Here is a 22,896-nt window from a genome sequence, read left to right on the forward strand (position 1 = left end):
GACCCACCCTGTCTGGCCAAGTGACGAGAGGAAGTATCTTGGGTGATGTCTCAGGGTCTCTACACAAGGTGACACGCCCATGCCATTGCACACATTACACGTGGCCTGGGGGGGCTGCCATCACCACATCCCTGTGGCCTGGGGGGGGTCCGCCATCACCACACCCCTGCCCCCAGCCCAACTGTCAGGTCCTAACCACATGACTCCTCATCAAACAGCGTTTGAGAGTTCAGCCTGTCTTTTGGGTGACTTCACCTGAAAGGTGAACAGCAAGTCTTCGTAGGTCCCTTCCCTGGGGGCTTTAAATCCGTGTCCTCCCAGAAAAGGATGGGTTTATTGCAGTTTGGTAGGGAGATGCCTGGAGTCTCTCCTTGCTCCACAGCGAGGCCTGGGAAGACTTTAAAGGGACAGGGTTGTTGGCTCCATCCAGTAGCGTATGCGTCTAATCCCAGCTTCCCAGAGGCTGCAGCCAGGAGAGCTGAGCCCAGGAGATCCGGGCTCGGATGAAGGAAAGTCAAGCAAGCGGGGCTGTAGGCTCGTGGCTTTGGATGCAGCTGCTCCTTGACTCAGAGTGCAGTCAGCAAACCCATCTGAAGTTGAAAAGTTAAGTAGGAAATTCCCATAATGCACTAGTGTCCAAACTGCCCCCAACAGCAGCAAAACACACTGGCATGGGGCCATGACCCTTGCCGTCGCCGACGGACTGCGTGCCAGCTAGGGCCGCTTCTGGTTAACTGTGCTTTGGTTTTTATGTGTGTGCACACATATGGGAATGTACACATGGAGGCCAGAGCCGGCCTCTGGTGTCACCTCCTTTGAGACATCTCTCATTGGCCTGCAGCACACGGGTCAGGCTTGACTGGCCATGAACCCTAGGGGTCTGCCAGTTTCTGCTTCCCCAGTGCCGAGATCACAAGGGTGTGCTACTATGCCGGCATCTGCCCATGGGTTCTAGGATTCAAACGTGGGTCTTGGTACTTGGGCAAGTGCTTTTCCAACCGAGCTGTCCCTCCAGCCCCCTCCCTTGGACTGTGATTTCCACAGACCCCGAATGAAGCTATAGTAACTTGGGGGAGGGGTGCAGCTTGATGTCTGGCTAGCTTATCACCCCAACTCTGGCATCATCTCCAGGGCACTGCCAGGGCCAGGGGCCTGCCTAGACACAGGACACAGAAGTTGGCATCCAGAGGCTCAGGCAAAGCTAAGGGCTAGAGGTTTTGAAGCAGGCAGGGCCAGGGAAAGTTCCTTGGTGTGGACTCATCACTCTGGAAGACCCTTTGTCAGCTTGATCCCAGATTGGGATAGCTCTTGCCAGAAAGGATGGCACAGGTGGCCCTCTTTGTTTCTGCATGGTCCCCGGGACTCCAGGGGCCTTGCTTGGAGGTCTAACCTGTCCTTAGGCAGCAGAACTTTCATTCCTGTGTCCTGGCTCTGGGCCAAAGCCACCTGCAGAGCCAGGACCACCTCTCATGACAGTGTTACCCAGTGACCCAGATATACTGCCCAGAGAGGACACTGTCTTAGTACTGTGTGTTATAATAAAGCTTGAAGGGAACCATGGCCGGTGAGGTTGACCCAGGCAGAGAGACAGACACACCAGGCAGACAGAGCTTAAGTGAGAAGTTTTATTAGAAAGGGGGCAGGGGGGGAGATAAAGAGACACAGAGAGAGGACAGAAGAGGGAGACAGGAAAAGTCCTGTCTGCCCCAGAGGAACCATGGGGAAGAGAGCTGGAAAGAGACGAGGCAGAAAGAGAGCTTAAGTGGGTGGGTGGGGGGTGTCTTTCTTTTAAAGGGGTCTTTTGCACCTGAGTGCAGACAGGTACTCTTGGAACCCTGGGCTGACCAGAGTACTGCCTGAGTGCATTCTGCCCGGTGACAGGGGCAGGCCAGCATATTGCCTGAATCTTACACTGGGGTTACCCCCTGAGCTAGAGGCAAGGCCTGCTCCAGCATCCGGCTGCCCAGCACCCTGGCCAGCCCTGTCTGGGAAGGCGGCTGTCCGCTGAGATCAGCGACAAGCCTGCACAGCTGTTTCTAACTCATTCCTCGAGGTTACAAGACTCTTGAATTTGCCCCAGTTTGGGTGTTGCAGCATCATACCACCACAGCTAATTAAATCCCAGAACAAAAACATGTTTTACAGCATTTTGTACCAAATCCAACAGGCCACAGAGAACATCATGGGCCCTGGGGTGGGGTACCACCCACAGCAGCTAGCTCTCCTCCCGGCTCTAGGGCTAGGACCTATCAAAGTGGGCTCATTCATGTGCCTGGTGCCTTTCCTTGGGCGCTGCCTCGAGGTGACTAGAAAGCTGATCCCGCCATCCCCTGGGTATGGGTCTGCCAAGGTAGGTCCTGGCCCAGAAAGCCCAGGGACAGGAAATGAGGGGACATTTGGGGGGGCATTCAAGATTAGTAAACTAACTAGTGAACCCCTTCCCTGGGCCCCACGAGTCTGCCTCAGAAACTGCTTCCACTCCCTGAGCCCCGAGGACTACTGTACGGTGCCCAGAAGGAGCCCCATGGCCGCTCCACCCACCAGCCTATCGCCAGCCGAGCTTGGGACTTGGCTCCCTGCCTCCCCGCAGGCCCCATGGGAGGCAGCGCAGCCCACCGGGGCCTGTGAAGCTCCAATAATGGTTTTAATTTGTTGAACTTGTGTTTTATCCCATAAATTAGTCACTGTTTTATTTAACAGAATCGAGATATCCACAAACAACAGGCGAGTTCCAACTTGAACATTTTAATAAGACCAAAAAAAGTCTCTATTTTCATGTCTGTTACAAACGTATTTATGTAAATAGCCTGTGGGCCAAGTTCCAGGAGCCAAGCAGAAAGGAAAGGCACCCCGTGCTGGCCTGGAGAGTCTGTGGTGAGGAACGCACTCAGCCTGGCACTGGTGGGCGAGGCCGTGCACGCTCTGGCCCCTGGACCCACGGTGACGGAAGCTTGAGTGTGCCAGGCTCAGCGAGGGAGGGGGTATACTACAAGGACTCAGCGTTTTAAGACCCTTGGGAAAGCGACTTGATGTCCCCTGTGGCAGGAGTGTGGCAAGTCAGTGTGACCGTGCTAGGGTTACCAGCCTGGCCTCTCCATGTCTCCTCCCTGAGGCCTTGGGCAGCGCTGGCCACTTGGAGACCGAGCTCACAGTGGGGCTGGCACGATGTGCGTCAAGGCGGACAGGCGTGTCACCAGTTGGGGGTCGTGTGATAGACAGAGGTCATGTGAACTGTGGGAGCCACAAGGCACTGCCCTTCCACCGAGACTTCACTTCCAAAGATGTCCTCAGCCCTAGTGCCACCAGGGCCAGCAGCTCAGGCCTTGACTTGAAGGCTGCAGACCCATGACCCTATTCCTCTGAATCTGCCACCATGTGCTCCAAGCAAGAGCGTCGCCAGCATCCGGATTGGATCCGGGTACGTGCTCTTCCCAGACTGGGCAGGTCCCTGCAGGAAGAAGGAAGGAGCTGAGGGATTGCCCTGCCAAGTGGCGGTCCTGTAGCCCCAGAGAATACACGGGAGGGCTGGCCAGAATGTGAGGCTGGGGGGGGGGGGTCTTCACTGCCAGGCGGATCTTCTGATGGGTGGTTCCTGAGCACCTCCCCCCATCATCTCTCTCCAGCAAATAGTAGGAAAATCTGACCTTAGGCCCAGAGGCAAAACTAGTCTGTCCCTGAATCCCTGCCTTAGGCCCAGAGGCAAAGCTAGTCTATCCCCGACCCCTGCCCTGCTGGGCTTCAAAGTGGCCAAGTCCCTCCTCCTCTCCCTGGGTACTTCGAAACTGGCTGTGTTTGGACTACCCCAACATTTGGGTCATGGCCAGCTACTCGGGGATAATTTTAAAAATAAAAGATAACGTGACAGATTTTTTTTCCAGTTTTTATTGAGTGAAAATGTCAAACCTTGCATCAGTCATGCAAAAAAAATCAAATAAATAAAACACATATATTAAATTTCTAATAGCACTAAATTCAAGTGGAAAAATATTCAGTTCTTAATAACCAGGTGCCGAGGAGACCAGATTCAAGTAATCAGGGCACGCGCTGTTCAGTTCGCTTTCACGGTCTGCTTTTTTTTTGTCTCAAAACCTCTCTATATATCTCTATATATCTATATATGTATATACATATAGATATATACACACATATGTGCATACATATTACTTTTATATTTATATATATACACATACATAGTTATAAAACATTAAAAAGAGCATTGGTGGATCAGGCATCATTTTCCTCACAGAAAGAAAATAAAACAAAAATTACACATTAAAATTCAAAATGAGCTAGCAATGGCTTATAGTCCTAATGTGCAATATGAAGCTTTACAAAAGGCTAGACTTCGCACTCTCCGCGTCTTCTTCTCTTTTTTTTTTTCCTTTTTTAATTTTTTGTTTGATTTTGCTACATTGAAAATTGTTTATTTTGTTTTATTTTATTTTGTTTTTTTTTCCTTTACAAAACTCCTTCCACAGAGGCAGGGTCCTGCGGTCGGTCAGACTCTGGGCGAACTCTCAGCAGCAGCATGGAGGCTCTGGCAGGGGCTGTCTAGGAATCAGCGCGCTTCCTGTTGGACTGGGGACTCCCGTCTTACCGCTGTGCACCCCCTGCTCGCCCTCCAGTTCAGGTGGTCCTGGCTTTCTGGCTGTGGGAAACCAAGAGGGGACGTGCACGCACGCTCGCACGGGCACACGCACACACGGGCACACACACACACACACATCTGGAGACAGATAAAGAAAGCCACTGTCCACTTGGGCAGGCCCCCCCTTGAAGATGTGTGGGAGGGCTTCCTGGTGGCAGTGTCACCCCTCCATTGCTTGCTGGGTTGGCCTGTTGTCTTCCAGCCTGGCACAGACCAGGATCTGCAGTGCACAGGTTAACACCACAAGCCTGGCATCAGGCAGCCTGCCCCTACTGGGGACTGGAGTAGCTGCTGGCCATGTATGTGCCTGCAGCGTGAGCCCTGTGCTGAGCGGAGGTGGCCTTATTGCCTCCAGGAAGGGGTGTTTTGGAGAAGGAACCAAATCTGGGTGGACTGCACCAGCACAAAAGCATCCCAAACAAGATAATAAAACTGGAACAAGAAAAAAAAAAGCCCTATAAAGCCACACGCATAACCAACAGAAAACCCCTCAAATGTTAAATTAGCTACAAACTTGTATCAAGAGAATAGTCGGTTTTTTTCCTTGTCTTTACAAAATTCAAGTTAAAAGTTGGAATCACGCAGCCCCCAGCAGTGCTAGTGTGAAGACAAAGCCTCAAACTGAGGCCTCTAAAATAAATGCTAAACAATTCCATAGGAGAAATTGCACTCAGGTCCCCAATCCCAGGGCTGGTCTGGAGGCAGGGCTCGGATCCCACGCACCCACCTGCTTTGTTTATTTATTTTCTTCTCTTTTTGTTCTATGTAGAATAATAACCTTTACAGGAAAAATACTGTACAACTTTCTTGGGTCCCCCCCCCCCATTTTGATTATTAAAGCCAAAACCAGTCGCACCCTTCCTGTTTGCACCAGAGTGGCTGAGACCCTCGCCTCCAGGCCCCCACTAGCCGTGCCTGCTGTGGGTCACTGGAGGGTGTGTGGGGCTGGGGCCTGAGAGTCACCAGACCCGGACCACAGCTGGGGGCGGGGATGCCGACTCCTGCTGATTCCATGAGAGTCCCTCCAAGTCCCTAAGTCCCTGTAGTGTCACCGGTGCTGATGCTGGCCGTCTTCGGCCCGCCCTCCCCCAAGTTAGGGGGAGGTCTTAGCTGCATTGGGGGGCCCTGCCAGATGCTACAGGTGCCTGCCGCCCCGCAACCCGGTGACCCCCGCGGGGAGCCCCTGAGCAAACAGGGACCTCGCGTGTGGGCACCCAGAGGAGCGCAGGCCAGCGTCGCCACGCGGACACAGCACCTGCTATTCCCTGAACACCCTCTCGGGCGGGCCGGGAGGGCGCTGGCGACCCGGAGCACCAGAGGGGTCCCCGCCTCTGCCCTGAGACGGACTCGGGGTCCGGAAGCACCGGCGGGGCCAGGGCGCCTCCCTCCCTGGGACGGCCCAGCGGGGTCTGTACACAGGGGGTTCACATACAGAGAGCAGTTCCAGAGGGGACTGGAGTGGCGCAGCAGCTAGGGTGACGACGTGGCGGTGGGCGCCGGGCCGGGGCCACCCAGGGCCGCCAGCGGGGTCCGCGCGCCCGCCTCGCCCGCAGCCTCGGGCAGCGACTCCTCCGAGTCGGTGCGCAGGTCCTCGTCGTCGTCATCATCATCTTCCTCATCGTCTTCGTCGTCCTCTTCGTCGTCGTCCTCATCGTCGTCCTCAGCCTCCTCCTCGGGCAGCTCCAGCTCCTCCTCATCGTCCTCCTGGGAGGACTCCCCTGCGGTGATGGTGGCAGAGGCGGCGGGGGCGGGCGTGGCAGGACCGTCGCGAGGCCCGGGGATGGTGGCAGGCGGGCCGGGGTCCCCCGTGTCCCCCAGCAGGCCCAGGCCCGTAGCCGCCGTCTGCAGGAAGAGCAGCGAGCCCGGTTCCGCGGCCAGTGTCAGCGAGCCGTCCAGGTTGACAGGCGCGCCGGGCGAGGCTGCGGGAGGCTCCCCGCGCTCCTGCTTCTCGTGCTTGCGCTTGTGCGAGTCCATCTGCGACATGCCCACCACCGTGTGGCGGCAGCCCGGGTAGGTGCAGTGGAAGTGCGAGCACTTGAGCTTGTACTTGCAGTCGGGCACGGCGCAGTCCGCGCTGGAGCTGAACTGGCAGAAGCCGGCGGCGCTGATCACGTCCTGCTTGCCGTGGTGCTTGCGGTGCGCGGTGACCTTGGTGCTGTCGGTGCAGCGGAAGCGGCAGCGCAGGCAGTGGAAGTGCGTGCTGGTGCCCGAGAACGGGCAGTCTGCGAAGTGGCAGCTGAGCGTGGCCTTAAAGCGCTTGAAGTCGTCCAACACCAGGTTGTCCACGCGGTCGTGGTGTTGTGCGTGCTTGTACATGTGCGTGCGCCCGCAGAACTTGTAGCCGCAGTTCTCCCGCGTGCAGTGGTAGTGGGTGACCTTGAGAGAGAACTGGCAGGCCGCGTCCTTGCAGTCCTCGTAGAGGTCGAAGCGCCGGAAGCCCTCCAGCATCATGCCTTCGTCCAGCATCTTGCGAGAGGAGGCTGTCTTCCTCCGCTTGCCAAAGGGAGACATGTCCTCGATGATCCAAAAGCGCTTTTTGGCCCCTGAGGCTGTAGGCATGGAGATGGTGTTCCCTGGGGAGGGGCAGAGAGAGGTCAGCGTGGAAGGGGTGCCCTTTTGGCAGCAGTGCCCACGTGGGCACCATTCCCAGGGTCACACCCACACAGGGCCCCTGATCCTGGCATGGTGGCCAGCAGACACCGCTTAGGAACAACACCCTGGCTTTCCCCTGGCCAGGAGCCTCTCCCACAGCCCCCTTGGGAACGGCAGGGAGTCCCAGGCTTTCCCTGCCTCCTAGGTCTGCAGGATGACCACACAGGCATCCCGGGATGTGGTGGCTGTTTCCTGGCCAGTTTGGGTGGGAAGTGAGGACATATCCCAGTACTAATTGAAGCTGAAGGGGAAGCTGGGAATCTAGGTCGGCAGAGTGTAATTACCCAAGTTGGACTCAGGCCAGGACGCCATCACACGCCTGCCTCTAATGAGGGACAGGCCGGCTCCCTTCCTGCCAGCTAACCAGGCTCCAGCTGCCTGCCTGTCTGTGCAGGAGGACTTGCCTCCTGGAAGCAGAGATGCTGAGCATCCCAGAGACCCTACCAGCATCTTCTTCTTGATACCAGAAGTTTCCTTAAGGTTTTGGAGTTTTCTGCCTGGTTTGAGGGACCCGGGAAATCCCAAGAAGGCTCTACTGCCTTTCTGAGGCCTGAAGTCAGGGGCTCAGCAGGGAATCTGGCTCTCTGATAGCCACCCTGGTCTTAGCCTGCTTCTCAGGGCTCAGGGAGACTGCAGCCACAGGCTTCTCCATGCCTTCCGGGAAGGCACCCGAAGACACCTTCAACCGCCTTTGTTGGCTGTCCAGCAACCAGCCCTGGTATTTCATCACTCTCTCCCCAGGAACTAAAGACCCCAGGCCTAGCCCTGCCCGGGGTAGATGGAGGCATCTTCTTCCCCGAGTCTCCCCAGGATGCCTGGCTACCTTCAAAATTCTGCAATCGTATACTGAAAAGCAGGCCCTATCACCCCAGCCTCGGCAAATGAAGAGAAACCAAGGGCCAGGGAGGTACAGGGGCGTCTAGGCAGAAGCCAAGGGCAGTTCAGGTCTGGGGATCTGGGGGGAACAGCGCACTGCAGCTTGAAGTCAGGGGGGAGGGGGCTCTGCCTGGTTATGCCAGCAACAGAGCTTTCAGTGGGCTGAGTTCACTCAGCCCTACTCAGGGCTGCCAGCCCGGGGATGGTGTAACACATAAAGGGAAGTGTGGGTGGATGGATAGAGACCTGGGGGCGAGCACACCACTTCCACGAGGGCGCCGGATATGACGCTGGGGTGGCAAGGGCTATCTACCACGGAGCACTGAGGGAGCCTGGACGCCCAAAGGGTTTTTCTCCCCGATGAGCTTCAGAAGAGGGAGGAGGCTCAAACCAGAGTCAGAACCCTTGACCTGGGCAGCTCCCACCTGAACAGAGAACAGCAGAGGGGCTCTGCCCTGTCACAGGGCCAAGGAGGACAAGGATCTTACAGGTCACCCAGAAGGATCCCGGCAGTGGCAATCTCTTCTCTGAGGTACTTGGCTGTTAGGGGTATGGGGTGGCCCTGCCCCGGGCTCTGCTAGTCACAGAAAATTGTCCAGTCCTGGATCATAGCCTTGAGGGTCAGTCAGGGTGACAGACACTGGCAAGAAGGCATGTTGAGTTACCTGCAGCGTCCTGAACTAGGGGGGCGTCACTTTTTACTGGAGTGGCAGTGGCAGTGGCGGGCGGGAAGCTGGGCGGGCTGCTGATGGGGTGGGCCAGGCCCCGGCTGGCTCCGAGGGTAGCACTGAGCACAGAGTATGACAGACAGGACGGGGAGAAGAGGCATGGGAGGGGAGGGAGGAGTGGCCGGAGCACAGCCGGTGGTGGGAAGGATGGAGTCAAGGGGGCCGGTGCAGCCCCACGAGCAGCCTCGTCACCAGCCGCAGCAGGAGGAGGAAGAGGAGGAGGAGGAGGAACCGGGCAGCCTGGAGAGGGTGGAGAAAAGCAGAAAAACAAAACAAAAGAAAGAACAAACAAAAAGAACCCAATGAGAAACCCGATGGCTACAGCGAGTGCAGTATGGAAATATGTGACAGATGAGCGGAGAGGTGTGACAAGGAAGGCAGGGAGGGGCAGAGGAGAGAGGCTGGGGGTGCAGTACGGGCAGAGGTCGTGGGAGGCACTGGGTGTGGGGGGGGTCTTGCTGAGGACAGGGCTGGGAGGCAGGAACCTCTCAGGGGCCCTGGCTTCTGGCTAGAAGTTGGGACCGAGGCCAGTAGGCAGGCTAGCACAGGGCCTATGCTGCTTTCTCTGGGGCTAACGGGACAAGCCCTGGTCCCTCTCTGGGGAGACTGAAGTGACCTGGGCAGAATGGCAGGAGGAGGGGCCTCAATGACCAATGCTGTGTAGGTCACCTGTCCTCCTGCACACCCTCTTGTCCTCCTTGGAGGCCATCTGACTGTCAGCCTTCTGTCCCAAGAAGGACTCAGCAGGGCTGGGCCTGGGAAGCAGGGGCCCAGCCGGCACAGCCAGGCCTGCCACTCACCTGCCGCGGTGCTCTCGTTGCCCACGGGGGTGCTGGAGCAGCTGCGGTCCACGGTGGACGACTCGGAGGACGCAGCCCCGGGGCTACAGCCAGTGTAATCCATGCCCTCGTCCGTTTCAGCATCCATCAGGCTTGGGGGACCCTGAAAGGAAGTAGAGGGGCCCTAAGAGAGTGGCCCACGGGTTCTTTGGGCACTTTTTGGGCAGCGTGGCCCGGCACCTGGTAGCAAGGATCGTTGAGCGGTATAGGCTCTCACTTGTTGAGCGGTATGGCCTAGGCTCTCACCTGGGATGGGGGCACACGGTCAAAGTTCTTCCCCAGCATCCTCCGCATGTGTTTCCGGGCGTGTGAGGTCATCTGGTGCTTGAGGAGGAAGGAGAACTGGCAGCCTTCCCGGATGCAGTGGAAGTGGCTATTCACCTGGTTGTACTTGCAGCCTGCGGACGGACGTGGCCACAGCAGCGTGAGCCTCCCCGATAGTGTGCTAGCTACGGGGTGCTGTGGTTCGTAGGCAGATGGTATTTGGAGAAGATGTATTTTCTCTAAAGGGAAACCTGTAGCCAGCTCATCGCAGGAAGCCCAGGTCTGCCAGGCTATCCAGCCCCTGGCCTCCCCTCTGGCTTACACGGGGGCACGTGGCAGGCTCGTCCTAGTCCCAGACCCCATTCACGAAGCGGCCACAGCTCCAGGACCAGGGGCCACTGGGAAACTACCCCTCAGCAAGTCACCCGTCCTCGCCCTTCTCTGGGGCTGACCTTGCTTAGGTCGGCTGGCCTCCACCCTGCTTCCAACCCCCACTGCTGCTCTGCTCTAGGCTGAGAACAAATAGAGCAGGCAGGACCAACATGGCATCAGCTGAGGGCAGGTGAGGGCCTGCCCATTGCCATGGTACTGGGCTGGCCAGGTGTCTTACGTCATCCCCCAGCTTTGTTTGGCCTCAGCTACTACCAAAAACATCAAAGGTTGAATAAATAATGCCAAACCCAGAAGTCCTGGCAGCTGTAAGCCAAGGTTGGCACAGCAGAAGTCACCAAGCGCAGACACCTGCCACCGGGGTCACCAGTCCCCTTCAGGCCCCGGCCCTTTCTGAGCTGATGCTTGAAGGAAAGTTTGCTTTCTCTCTCTTCTGGCAGTTAATGCGGAGTGTTTCACCCCTTCACAAGGGTTAGAGCACAGCCGCAGCCTCTATGGATTCCCCAAGCCCCTGCTGCCACGACCACGGGACCAGAAGAGGCCTGGCTTGTAGACACCACCTCGGCTGACCTGCCGCTCCTTCCAGTCTATTCCTGGGAGATTCCTGCCACACATCTACAGCCCCACAGACCTTTGCCCCACCCTAAGGCTCAAGAGTAGTGCCTTGGGCCAGGGAGTTGAGCAGGAAAACCTGCCCCAGAGACACCTGTCACCAAACTCAGAAACACCGGTAGCCTCTGGGTCTCCCACTCACCATGTATTCCAGCAGAGCATACACCTGACCACAGGTTTCTGGCACTAAGCTCAACTGCAAGCCTATGCTAAGTGCTTTTAAAAAGAACAAATGACTGAAACGAATGGACAAACGAGCAAACACAGCACGTTGTGGACAAAACCCTTACAATGAAAGAGCTCGCAGGACCGCTGAACTCTTCCCTCCTCCCTCTTTTCAAAGAGAAGGAAACCAAGAGCAGCCAAGCTCAGAGGTGTGGCCCAGGGTGCTGGGAGGGGTCAGTCCTGGGAGCCACCCTCACCCTCTTCCTGGGTGTCTAGATGCTTCACCGCCAGTTTGACAACACCTATGACATCTGTGACATCTCTCACAGGTCGTGGGGTTGTGGGTGGTGGCAGTGACAGGAATGAGTGCCTGGAAAGATGGCCCACGCCATCAGGACTCCGGAGATCACAGCCGCAGCGCTACCCGCTGGAAGCCCCTGCCCAGCCCCGCCCAGCCTCGGGTACCTGGTCTCCCGCACTCCTCACGCTTGGTGAAGTATTTGAATCCATTGGCCGCCCGCCGCTCAGCTTTCTCGTGTTTCTTTATATGCCATGGAAGCTTGGTGGTGATGTTGGTGACAAAGTAGCAACCCGTCCGGAGGCAGTGGTAATGTCCCCGCATCCGGAACTCACAGTGCTGTAGGGAGGCAGGGGGGTGAGTGTCAGGACGGGCGGTGACATCTATGAGCGCCTACTTGTCTCTGGGCCTTGGGAGGGTCTTTGCACCTGTGTTCTTCCGTGCTCAAGAGTTTAAAAACACAGCAGCATAAAAAGCAGCATATCCGCTTTGTGACTTCATTATTTAAACGTCCTACCCGGGTAATCTCGCCATTCTTCTATAATGCCACATCTAGAGAAGACATCACTAATCTATTTTCAAGTATGTCCCTATATGACCAGACCTAATCAGACATTACTAGTCTACTCCAGCATTCCTCTCTCTGTATATGCCCAAACCTACACAGACATCACTAATCTACCCGTAACAGCCTTACCTGTGTCTACTCGGGCAGTCTCGGCACCAGGCCTTTAAAGTGGCCCTGAGCTGCCCTTTCTGTCTGGGCGTGGGCCATTCTATTTCTTTATCCAATGAGCCTATTTTAAAACCCTAGGCCTCTGGGGAAAGGGGACATGCTCATTCCAGGATGAGCATGAATGATGTCAAGCACGCAGTGGCCGGGATGGCATTGAGTCACCACTGGGAGTTAGGCCTGAAATGACAACCCTCACCAACCACGCATCAGTCTGGACCCCTGCCCAGGAGTCTCTAGGGGCTCAGGGGACAGGCAGTGAGTGTCCTTTCCAGGGTCTGCTGCAGGCCAACTTAAAAACGGTGTGAAAAGTACAGCCTCTGCCAGGAAGAGCTCGCCCTGGGCCTTGGCCTCCCCCGCCCCGCCTCACTGACCTGGTTGGGACACAGACACTGCAGAGAGTAGTAAGCGAACTGGTCTCGCACGTTCACCAGGCTGTTGCTGGGGTTGATGTGGTCCAGGCAGTGGGACTCAGCCTTGCCCGAGGTCTTGCAGACGTACTTGCAGTTCCCAAAGAGACAATGGAAGTGGAACTTGCTGGCATATTTGCAGTCCGTCGCCAGGCATGGATCGCTAGGAGGAAACCACAGCCCACAAGGTCATTGGCATCCCAAGCCCTCCCGCTAATGTCTTCACTTGGTTTGAGTTAGGGTTCTCCTTCCTTAGTCACCGGGGGTATAATCAAGGGGAATTCAGGGGGTCACCCTCCTGCTCAACGGAATGATCCAGTTAGAGACTACAGATCCCAGCATGCATCCCTGTCTCCTTTTGGGAACCCTTGCCCCGTACATGGGGATTGCCATATGTAGGTTGCTCAGAGCGGTGCATGCTGGGACTTGTAGTTTCCAAGGCCACACCCCAGGATTAGAGATAAGATGACTGCAATAACTTCTTGGGCATAAAAATAGTGGATGGTGCCGCCAGTCCTGGCTGGATGCCCGAAAGAGCTTGGCTGGTAAGAGATGGCACTGCTCTGGATGGAGCTGACTGACAGACTACAGATGGGTGGGCAGCCCTACTGTGGGGTGTGAGCAGGTGATAACATGTGCCTGGTGTCAGTTCCTGCTAAGGCTCACGGCTGCCAGGACACCCCAGGGTCAACTGGGGCCTACAGTGCCTGCTTACCCAGAGAACCCTGGAACCTGGGGCGGGATTGGGGCTGGCGGAGGTGTTGACGATGGGGAAGAGCTGGGCCACCCGCTAGTGTCTACCAGGGCTGAGTGCCAGGGAGCTGCAGCCGTGGCTGGAGACCCCGGGCTACAGAGGGCTGTACGGAGACCCACAGTGGGAACTCTGGCCAGGCTCTGGAGACTAAGGAAGCTAACCATATCAGGGAAGGGAGGGGAGTACAGGGGACAGGAGAGGGACAAAAGAGCCCTGTACCCTTCCATGCCATGGGCCCAGCCCCAGGTGCTCAGAGAGGGAGGACAGCTGTTACTCCGGTGGTATAAATAATCCAAATTTATTACTTTTTATTGAGAACAGGAAGCCACACACTTTATGATACAAAGTCACCGTTCTCGCCGCAAGAAGCCACCACCATTAAGTGAAGAAAGTCCCTTCCACCCCTGACCACTGTGTGGGTCTGGAGGGGCCTAGGCCCTGTTCCCACCCATGACTTCCATTCCCTAGTGACCCAGCATGGGTTTGCACCACAGGGTGGGCCAATAAGGTGGCCCAGAGGGAACGCAGCCTTTCCATAGGACCAGGAAACTTCCCGAGGAACCCCTGTACCTAGTGCACCCCGCCAGTCCTTGCAGGACCTCCACGGACCACAGGAGCTAAGGCCACTTACACCCTCACCCCCCACCCACTGGCTGCTCAGCACAAGTGTACAGCTGGATGGCTACGTCCCAGAGGCTGGGGACAGCAGTGTACCTCTGTAGGGTGAGGGGCAGGGCCTCCTTCCTGCCCCAGCTACACCCACTCCCAAGACACAGGGGCAGGTGCCGGCTCATGGAGGGACTCACTTGTCCTGGAACTGGAGGAACCCGGGTTTGACCTGAGGCTTGGCGCTCTCTAGAGACGTCGTCGCCAGGGGCGAGGAGGGCAGGTGAGGCACTGACGAGGGGATCTGAGGCATCTGGGGTATCGTGGAAGCCAGCTGCTTCCAGGCGAGCAGGGTGGGGGTGGAGGGCACAGAGACTGGGCTGGGAGTGGGCCCCTCCAGAGAAGATCCAGGGACCATGGTGCCAGGAGGTGCTGGCGGGGACGAGGGCGCCAAGGGAGGTTTGGTCTCGGCGGCAGAGGCTGGGAAGGAAGCCTCTGTAGTTCCCTTGGCTGCTCCTCCCTCCGTCCGGAAGTGAAAGCTATGAGAGGCAGAAGAAGGTGTCTCAGGACATCAATCACACTGCCAGGTCGGTCCTTCTCCGTCTAAGCATGCCTGTCACCTCATGTGACCTTACCGTAACTCAGGAGCCTAGTATCCCTACCTCATTCCCACCATGGACTCTGGAGGTCTCCCATAACCTTCCACGAGCAGAGGAACAGACTATGGGTCCACTGTCATTCTGAACCTGGGCTACACCCTGACCCCATCTTTACATTGATGGCTTGAGTTCTGAGCTCCTCCCTACATCGGGACTGTGTCTCGCCAGGCCCCTCCCTTCAAGAGGTTCCCAGGGTGGAGGACTCTCAGTGTTTGGTGGGCTCTAGTGCAGGAAGTGAAGCCTGACACGGGGCCTGGAGGTGCACTGAGCACTGCTACAGGCCTCGCTGGCCGCCGCCGCTTTTTAACTCTACGGAAATCAAAGTCACTGCCATTCACTAGGTCAAAGGAGACATAAAGGTCTCACATGTTGCTAGAAAGGCCTCCATTCAGAAGCCCCACCCCGGATCCAAACCAAGTCTAGCTGGGCTCTGGCTGCTCTAAACACTCTTCAGGGGGCACCTGTGCGGGGCTGCTGGCCCCCACTGGTTCCGGCAGGTAGCTGGTGCTCTAGGCTACATGCAGGAGGGAGGGAAGCCTCGGTAGCGCCTGTGGCGAAGCCAGGTCTGTGGCCCGGTGACATCTGCACTGGGATGTTGCTCGGAGGGAAGTGCCACTCAAGGACCACCCCACCCTCTCCGCCCCCCAGACCCTCACTCACTTCGCATGCTTGATGGCCCCGTCCAGGGTGCTGAAAAGCGCCCCGCATTCCTCCACCACGCAGTGGAAATGGGCCTTGTGGAGGAAGTCACACTGGGCATCGCAGAAGTCCTTGGTACCAAACCTAGTCAGAGGGCCTCTGTCAGAGATGGGCCCTGACCACCAGGGTGGGTGACAGCAAGACCCTCTGTGTGCCCCCCCCCCGCACCCTCCTCTGCAGACCCCTCACCTGCGGAGATACACCTTCCAGGGCTCTGACAACTTCTCTTGAACCAGGGTCTTCACAGCCTTGCCCAAGAAAGGCGAGGGCTCCACAGCGGGGCTCCCCTCCGAGTCTGCCTTGATGTTCAGCAGGTTTCCCAGGCTTGGGTTGCCCTGAGACATCTGCAAGGACAGACGTGTGCTTGGTGCCCGGGACCCCGGGGACAGACAATGCCTGTCCTCCCGCCTGCCAGCCTGAGCCCTGTGGCGCTGGGGGCAGAGAACACACATTGCCCGTTGGCCCTGGCTAGAGAGGAGGCCCCACTGGAAAGACCTCCGCGTGGCTCTGGCCCCCTGGAGGCAGGGCCTCAGGCAGCAGGCTAGCCTGCTGGGGAGCCATCATTCAAGCTGAGGTCCGTCTTTCCCTAGACTTAACCACTGCCTGATGGTTCTCCTTCCAGAAGGTATCCAAAAGAAATGCAGGAGTGTGTGTGTGGGGGGGGGCAATGCTATGAATTTCTTGAGAACAAAAGCCACCCAACGGAGGGACATAGCAACAGATTGCTAATGTGGCAGGAAGGCTGGTGGGCTTCTGGGGGGGGCGGTGACCAGAGGAGGGCAAAGGACAGCAAGGGAGCGACCAGGAGAGGGCAGGCAGCAGGCCCCGAAGCCTGAGCTGCTGCACCACTGGTGCCCAGCTGGAACCCACCCTCCACATGAGGTCCAGCTCGGACCCAGCTCCCTCTTCAACCCAGTCACTTGTGTACAGTAACCAAATTAATCTTGCTGCAGTCAAATTTATCATGTGAAGGGGAAAATATATTTGAGATGATGTATAATTTACAAAGACCCTGCATTATTTAAAACAAATGTTCTGGAGCGACCTCTCCGGAAGGCGTCCGAAACCATTACTCAAGCCGAAAAGTGGAAATTGATGCCCTGCCCTCACTTTCGATTTCCCTCCCCCACCCCTTTTTAAACAAACAAAAATATATAAAATAAATAAATAACATTAATAACTGAGGGCCGGAGAAGTTGGAGGGTTCTGGAAAAGCTTTTGGAGCCCTCCATCCGAAGGGGAAAAAATGGTGTCAGGGGCTGAAATATATTTCTTCAGCCAGTTCATTAAATTAATTTGTAAGCAGTGGCTCTGAAATTATATTCGATGAAAAATGGCCTCAAAATTTAAATGGTACAAACTCATCTTATTAGAGGGAAAACATTAAAAAACAAACACATCCCCCCAGCCCCCCAGCACAGCTTTAATTTCTCTGGGTGGGGGATGGGAGGCGTGTGGTGGATGGTTCTTACCTTATTCATAAGCGAGGATAAAAGAGATGAATTTGCCGGGACTGCATGGCCATTTGATTCATTGCTAGAACACACAGACCAAGGGGCTTCAAGTCAGACATCCACGGGGCCAGGCCCAGAGGCCCTTCCCTCCCAGCCATCCAGCCCGGGCTTCGGGGCCTTGACTCTGCTCGGTGGCAGAGTGAACCGTGGACACGAGGGTGAACTCGGGTCCCCAGGGCCGGCTGAGGATGCAGCCCCGTGCCACCTCTCTGGAGCCCAGGCCAGCTCCTCCAGGACGCCTCACCTGGGCTCCTTCACAGTCAGGTCTAGACTGCGATCTTGGGAGGCCTCGTGGGGGCCTGGGGTGGCAGTGCTGTCACCTGCTTCCTGCTTCACCTGGGCCTGGGGGAACTTGCTGGGGGTGGGCTGCTGCCCACTTCCTGCAGTGGAGGGAACATGGGGTCAGAGGGGCTCAGGTTTCACACAGGCACCAAAGTCTGGTGCCGCCGCCCCCCCACCCCTGAAGGAAGGGCAGTGGGCCGAATCGTCCGGGGGGGTCCCCCAGGAGGACAAGCTGCTGGTCAGCGAGTCTTCCGGCTGATGTGATCACTTGTGACGCGTACCCCTGTGTGGCGATTCTTCAAATGATAATTATTGCAAAATTATGTCAAAGTTGTCCTGGCTTAGGGCCTCCTGGAGGAGGAGGGTGGGAGGCTGGGGAGGGGGCCTGGGTGGGGACACGGGCCTTTCATTTCCTCCAACAACTGTCAGAGTCGATTTGTGGGGCTGCCGCTTAAGCTTTTATTAAAGACTCTGTTAATGCTGAGGGAAAGTGGCAGATCTGGACTGGGAGCGGCCCCTCCGTAGTCCCTGCCCACTGTTGCCCAGGCGACAACCCTGTCTGCACTGAGCATGCCTGAGGAGGGCATCTGCTGTGTCAGGGCTATCAGGGCTGACGGCCAATCAGGGTGGTTCAATCTATGTGACCTCGTCTGTCTGTCAAGCTGTCCAGGGCAGAGACTCCCGGCCCGGCCCGCCCGCACGGGGTGCCTGGCTGGGTATGAGGGGGAGCTTGGCGGGAAGAGGCCACAGGAGGCTGGCAGGGCAGGGGCAGAGGAAGTTGCTGACAGGAGGGTGTCCATGGAGCCTTGCTCCACAGTCCCCAAGTGACTGAAATACTAATTTGCCCCAAGGCACTACAGCTTACAGAGAGCTGCTCCACAGACAGAGAGTGACATTTTATTAAAAACAAAGAGAAACAGCCCCCCTCACCTTTACCTGACCTTCCTTTGCTGGGGGAGGGGAAAAGGAAGAGGGGAGAAAATTTCCTAGGGAAAAGAAATAGCCTGGCAGTCTAGCTGCAGTCTTCTGTGGCCCTACCTGCCGGCCACTGGCTGGAGGAATGTACTACAGCAAGCTCCTCCCAAACTTGGAGTGGAAGACAGGGTTCCAGACCGGGCCAAGAGCCTCTCGCTGGGAACGGTGAGGACTTCTAGTCCTCGGGAGTCTACACTACACTGGCTCCTTGAGTCACCCACCCCAGGCTCCAGAGAAAAAGCTCAGGTCTCTTCCCCACCTAGCATCCCCATGGGGTGGGATCTGGGTCCCCTGTGGGTGGAAGGGACCCGCAGTCTCGGCTGATTCTGAGATGGTTTTGGATGGGAGCAGAGCGTGAAAGCTGGGCAGTCAGGCTGCTGAGGATACGCCCGGGGGGGGGGATCTGTCCCTGCGCCAACAGCTCCACAGGGTGGAGCTTCTGTCTCTGTCCTCAGCATCCGGCTCAGCAAGTAGCCATGGAGCCACTCTGGGCAAGCACCAGAGGTTGGTGGGTGAGCGAAAGAAGCCGCATCCCAGGTGTGAGCTGAGCTCCTTCCAGGAATCCAACTGGCACTGACTACGCTCTGAGGGAGAGTGACATGGAAAAAAAGACAAAAAACAACCTCCCAAAGGAAAGGAAGAGAAGGAGGGAAGGAATAAGAGAAAGGGGTGGGAAGTCTGAGAGTCATCTCTTGGCCTGGGGATGCTGTCCCTCTATAGGATGCAAATACCCATCCCCTGGCTCATGTTCTGTGTCAGCTCGAGAAGACCCAAGGGAACAGGGGGCCTGGGATAGCTCTGACCAGGGACTCATGGGTGACAGAGCCAGTGAGACCTGGAGCCACCAGGACACCCAAGTGTTCAGAGACAGGGACTACTGACCCTCTCCACAAATAGAAAAGTCCCTGGGTGTGTGGGGAAAAACGAGGGAACCCCCCCAAGGAGAAAATGAGCAGGATGGAGACAGAGACCAGGCAGAGAGAAAGCGTTGCTGGGTGAGAGAGACGGGCGAATGAGCCGGGCAGACGCTCTTCCCCGCCTGCCCCGTGCTCTTCAGTCTGAGTACTGGCAGTTACCAGTGTCCAAGTGCGCTCGCTTGCTGGGCAGGGCCCAGCCTGCTCACCTGGGTCAAAGGTGGCAGAGGGTTTGAGGGCGGCCGCGGCCAGTCGAGCCATCATGGGTGAGATGAGGCCTTTGCTCGCGGAGATCCTTTCCATGATGGAGGCAGGGGGCACTGGGAGAGAGGAGGCAGCCGTGGGGGCTGAGTCTCCCGCTCCGGAAGCCACCAGAGCTGGCATGTCAGGGGTCGCTGAAGTTGTGGCCACAGAGGACATGGCGCCCAGGAGCCCTGGAGATCCCACAGGTAGTGAGGTGCTCCCCCGGCCAGGGAGGAGAGGGAAGTAGGGTGCGGTTGTGGGTAGGCCTGAGTTGGAGAGGGCCAGTGCCAGGGGAATGGAACCAGACAGGCCCTGGGGCAGCAGGCCTGCCATCTTGCTACTGGGAGGCTTGGCGGCACCGGGTACGGCCTCGGCGGTAGTGGCAGAGGCAGCGGCGGCCAGGGACGCAGAAGACTGCTGGCTGGTGGGGGAGGCGCTCAGGCTGGAGTTCTTGCTGCTCAGGGCAGAGAAGTCCACGAGGTCGTCGTTGCTGGACTCCTCGTGCTCCGTGTCCTTGGCGCCCAGCAGCGAGGCCGGCAACCCCAGGGCGCCCGAGGAGCGGATGTGCCTGCGCTCGTGCTTGCGCTTGTGTGACGTCATCTGGCTGGTGGAGGTGAAGGTGAAGCCGCAGCCGGCGCGGATGCAGTGGAAGTGGTTGGTGGCCTTGCTGTACACACAGCCCTCGTACTTGCACTCCTCGTATTTGTAGAACTTCTTAAAGCCGTCCTTGGCGTAGGCGTCATCCTTGATGTGGTAGCTCTTGTGTTTCTCGATGTCACACTTGTTCTTGAAGGTGAACGTGCAGCCAGGGCGCCTGCAGGGGGCACGAGGAGACTTGACACAGGGGCCCACAGGAGCGTTCCCCCGCTCTGGAAGGAACGGTCCCCTCGGGGGAAGACTCAGGCTGGACACCAAGGCTGGGGACAGTAAGCAGCCCCGAGCACTCCCAGGGGGAGCAAGGCCCTGGTGACCCACGGGCCTACTCCCCTGCCGGTGCCTCCTCTCCTGGCCCTTGGTGGGCCGCTCGCTCACCTGCAGTGGAAGTGTGTGGTCTTCTGTCCATAGAACTGGCAGTCAGCCGTGCCGCAGTCCTCAGTGGCTCGGAAGCGCTGGAAGCCGTCATTGATGAGCTGGGTGTTCTTCTTATGGAAGTTCTCGTGGGTCATCACATCCGAGGTGCTTGTGTACACCTTGTTACACCCCACCTGCACAGGCCACAATGTGGTCAAGGGGTGTAAGTCTGTCCTCCTGGGGCAGCCAAGCTCAGGGGTGTGGCCGGAGACAGGGCCGTGGGGGCTCTGCTCAGGGGAGCTCGGCACCTCCAAACCTCAAACTCCTCAGGCTAACCCAGGATCTAAGCAAAGAAAGCCTCCAGCGACCCCACCACCACCCACCACCCCAGCCTTCTCCGGGAGTGATGGGCATCTGTCTACAGAGTATTGGACTGTCTTCGGACCCAATATACTTTCAGGCCCAGATGAGGGTCCCACCTTCTGGAGAAATGAAGTTTGGGGTCCTAGTTGGTGGCTCTGTCTCTAAAGCCTTAGGATTGGACAAGGGCTGGACCCTGGAGGTCACCTTTAGCTCTGGGACTCCCTTAGCGGATGGCTCCTGGGCACGAGGCCCTCCCACCCACTGCAGCTGGGCCGGGCAGGCAACGTTGCCATATTGAGTAAAAAGCAGCGTCTGTGAGCGCCCTTGAAGGCTGGCCCGTGCCAGGGTCTGCACCATCTCAGGCCCAGAGGGTGGCCCCCCTCTCCCCGCACCAGGTTGTTTCACAGAGGCCATAACAACCTCTGACAAATACAGGGGAGGCATGCAGGCTGCTATTTGCAACCCAAAGTTGCTCCTCCTGGACTTGACACCTTGAAAAAGCCCAGACTCAGTGTGGCATTAAAACAAAGAATTAAACAAAAACCTCTGCAGGAATCATTTGCAATGCTGCTCTTGGTGTTAAAGCCCAAAAAAATGTCCGTCTATATAAACAGCTCACTGAATTTCCCCCACACCAAGTATGGCAACAGGGAAGGCCCCACCCTGGCCACCAGACACTGCCGACCCCTGAGCTTCTGGGACTCCAGGAGTCAGTCACCCCTATCCTGGGCCGAGAGAAAAGGAGGGTCCTGACCAGTCAGGCTCCTGCCTGCTGGGGCAGTCCTGCTCCTGGAGTAGAGGACTAGAAGGAAGGTTCTAGAAGCCCCAGGCTGCTGGCACGAGCAGGCACCTGCATGCAGTGGTAGTGGGTGCTCTTCCCATTGAGGTGGCAGCCGTGGTAGTAGACACTGCAGTCGTCCAGCGGGCTGAAGCGCATGAAGCCGTGCTGCAGGGAGTTGTCCCGCTTCTTGTGCATGTTGTAATGTCGGATCACGTCCTGCTTGCTTGTGAACCTCTGCCAGGAAAAAGCACCAAGTTGGCTGAAGCCCGTGCCCCCAGTCCATGTGCCAAGAGCACTTGGGCCAGGGCTGGCCCCAAGGCCCTTGGGTCACCCTATATATAAAACCCTGCTAAGGACCGAGGCAGCCCAGACTGCCCAGTCAGTTCCGGGCACACTGGCCCTTGGCGGGAATGATTCCAAAGACGCAGAAACCACAGTCCCTTCCCTGTCCTCTCCCGAGGCTCCCAATGGCCACACCCAGGAGCATAAAGGTGCCCTGGACTAGCCTTGAAGGCCAGGGCTCTGGTGGGTGACGACACGTTCCGCCTAGTGCTCAGCGCACAGGCTGAGTTAGGCAACTCAGAGGGAGAAGACCGCGCAGGCGGCCCAGCGCTACCTCTCGATGGTTCCGCTTTGCCGGTAGCGCTGAAGATGTGACCTCAGCATCTCATCTTGAAAATGAAGCAGTAAGACCAACCCCTGAAAGTCCTGGGAAGACCGGTCCAACTAAGGGAGGCAGACCAGTGGGTACAGCCTTCATCCGTGGCAGGCTCCCAGTGAAAGGGGGCTGGGATTAGCGCCACTCAGACGTCAATGGCTGCTGCAGACCCCATTGGTTGCCTGCGTAGCGGGAGCGTTGGAATGCAGACAGCTGGTCTGTGCTCTCAGCCTCTCCATGCATTAATGCAGGTGGCTAACGGAGGGACCCTCCTGCCCCCACCCACTCCCAGCAGAAGGCTGTGCTGGCGGGTGAGCCACGCGGGGCCCATACCTGGTAGTTGCACTCTGGGTCCAGGCAGTGATAATGCTCTCGGTACTGGTAGGCGCAATGGATATGGCCGCAGTGTTGACTCCCTGAGAACCTGCAGAGGAGCAAGAGGGTCAGACCCATCTCGGGGTGCCAGTCCCTGAAAGGACTCTTCTAGATCCCAGGTCTGGACAGCTATTTCTGCCTAGCCCCCAAAGATGTTCTTCTGGGGTTTAGAGGGCCTGGGTGATTTATAGAGACAAGGGTGAAATGGCAGAGGTCGGGAAGCCCAGGCCTACCACACCACCTAACTGCCAGAGACTGCCGGGAAAGCAGTGCCAGATGGAGCAGAGGTTGGGACTCCGGTGGGGACAGCCTCAAATCAGAGTAAGAGACAGAGCAGAGAGGGGACCTAGAGCTCCACACTTTGGAAAGCAGTGGCCTGACCAGCCCCCCACCCCCACCTCCCTGCCAGCTCTGACCAGGGAGGGGCCCCTGGCTGGGCCAACTCTG

The 22,896-nt window shown here is 57.4% G+C and overlaps 1 protein-coding gene across 1 annotated transcript in view; it reads right to left on the reverse strand.

Moving 5' to 3' along the window:
- Nucleotides 1-3,954: 3,954 nt before the first annotated feature.
- Nucleotides 3,955-22,896, reverse strand: part of Casz1 (castor zinc finger 1) — a 52,853-nt gene continuing 33,911 nt past the window's right edge. The window contains 14 exon segments of the mRNA XM_005079313.4: nt 3,955-7,221; nt 9,705-9,846; nt 9,990-10,141; nt 11,640-11,811; nt 12,580-12,778; nt 14,176-14,514; nt 15,295-15,417; nt 15,523-15,677; nt 16,806-16,869; nt 17,092-17,227; nt 19,228-20,075; nt 20,294-20,466; nt 21,486-21,650; nt 22,408-22,498. Of these exon segments, the coding sequence (XP_005079370.3) occupies nt 6,119-7,221; nt 9,705-9,846; nt 9,990-10,141; nt 11,640-11,811; nt 12,580-12,778; nt 14,176-14,514; nt 15,295-15,417; nt 15,523-15,677; nt 16,806-16,869; nt 17,092-17,227; nt 19,228-20,075; nt 20,294-20,466; nt 21,486-21,650; nt 22,408-22,498 (3,862 nt within the window). The 3' untranslated portion in view covers nt 3,955-6,118.

Source organism: Mesocricetus auratus, unplaced genomic scaffold (assembly GCF_017639785.1).
Source record: "Mesocricetus auratus isolate SY011 unplaced genomic scaffold, BCM_Maur_2.0 Super-Scaffold_100042, whole genome shotgun sequence".
Lineage (NCBI taxonomy): Eukaryota > Metazoa > Chordata > Mammalia > Rodentia > Cricetidae > Mesocricetus > Mesocricetus auratus.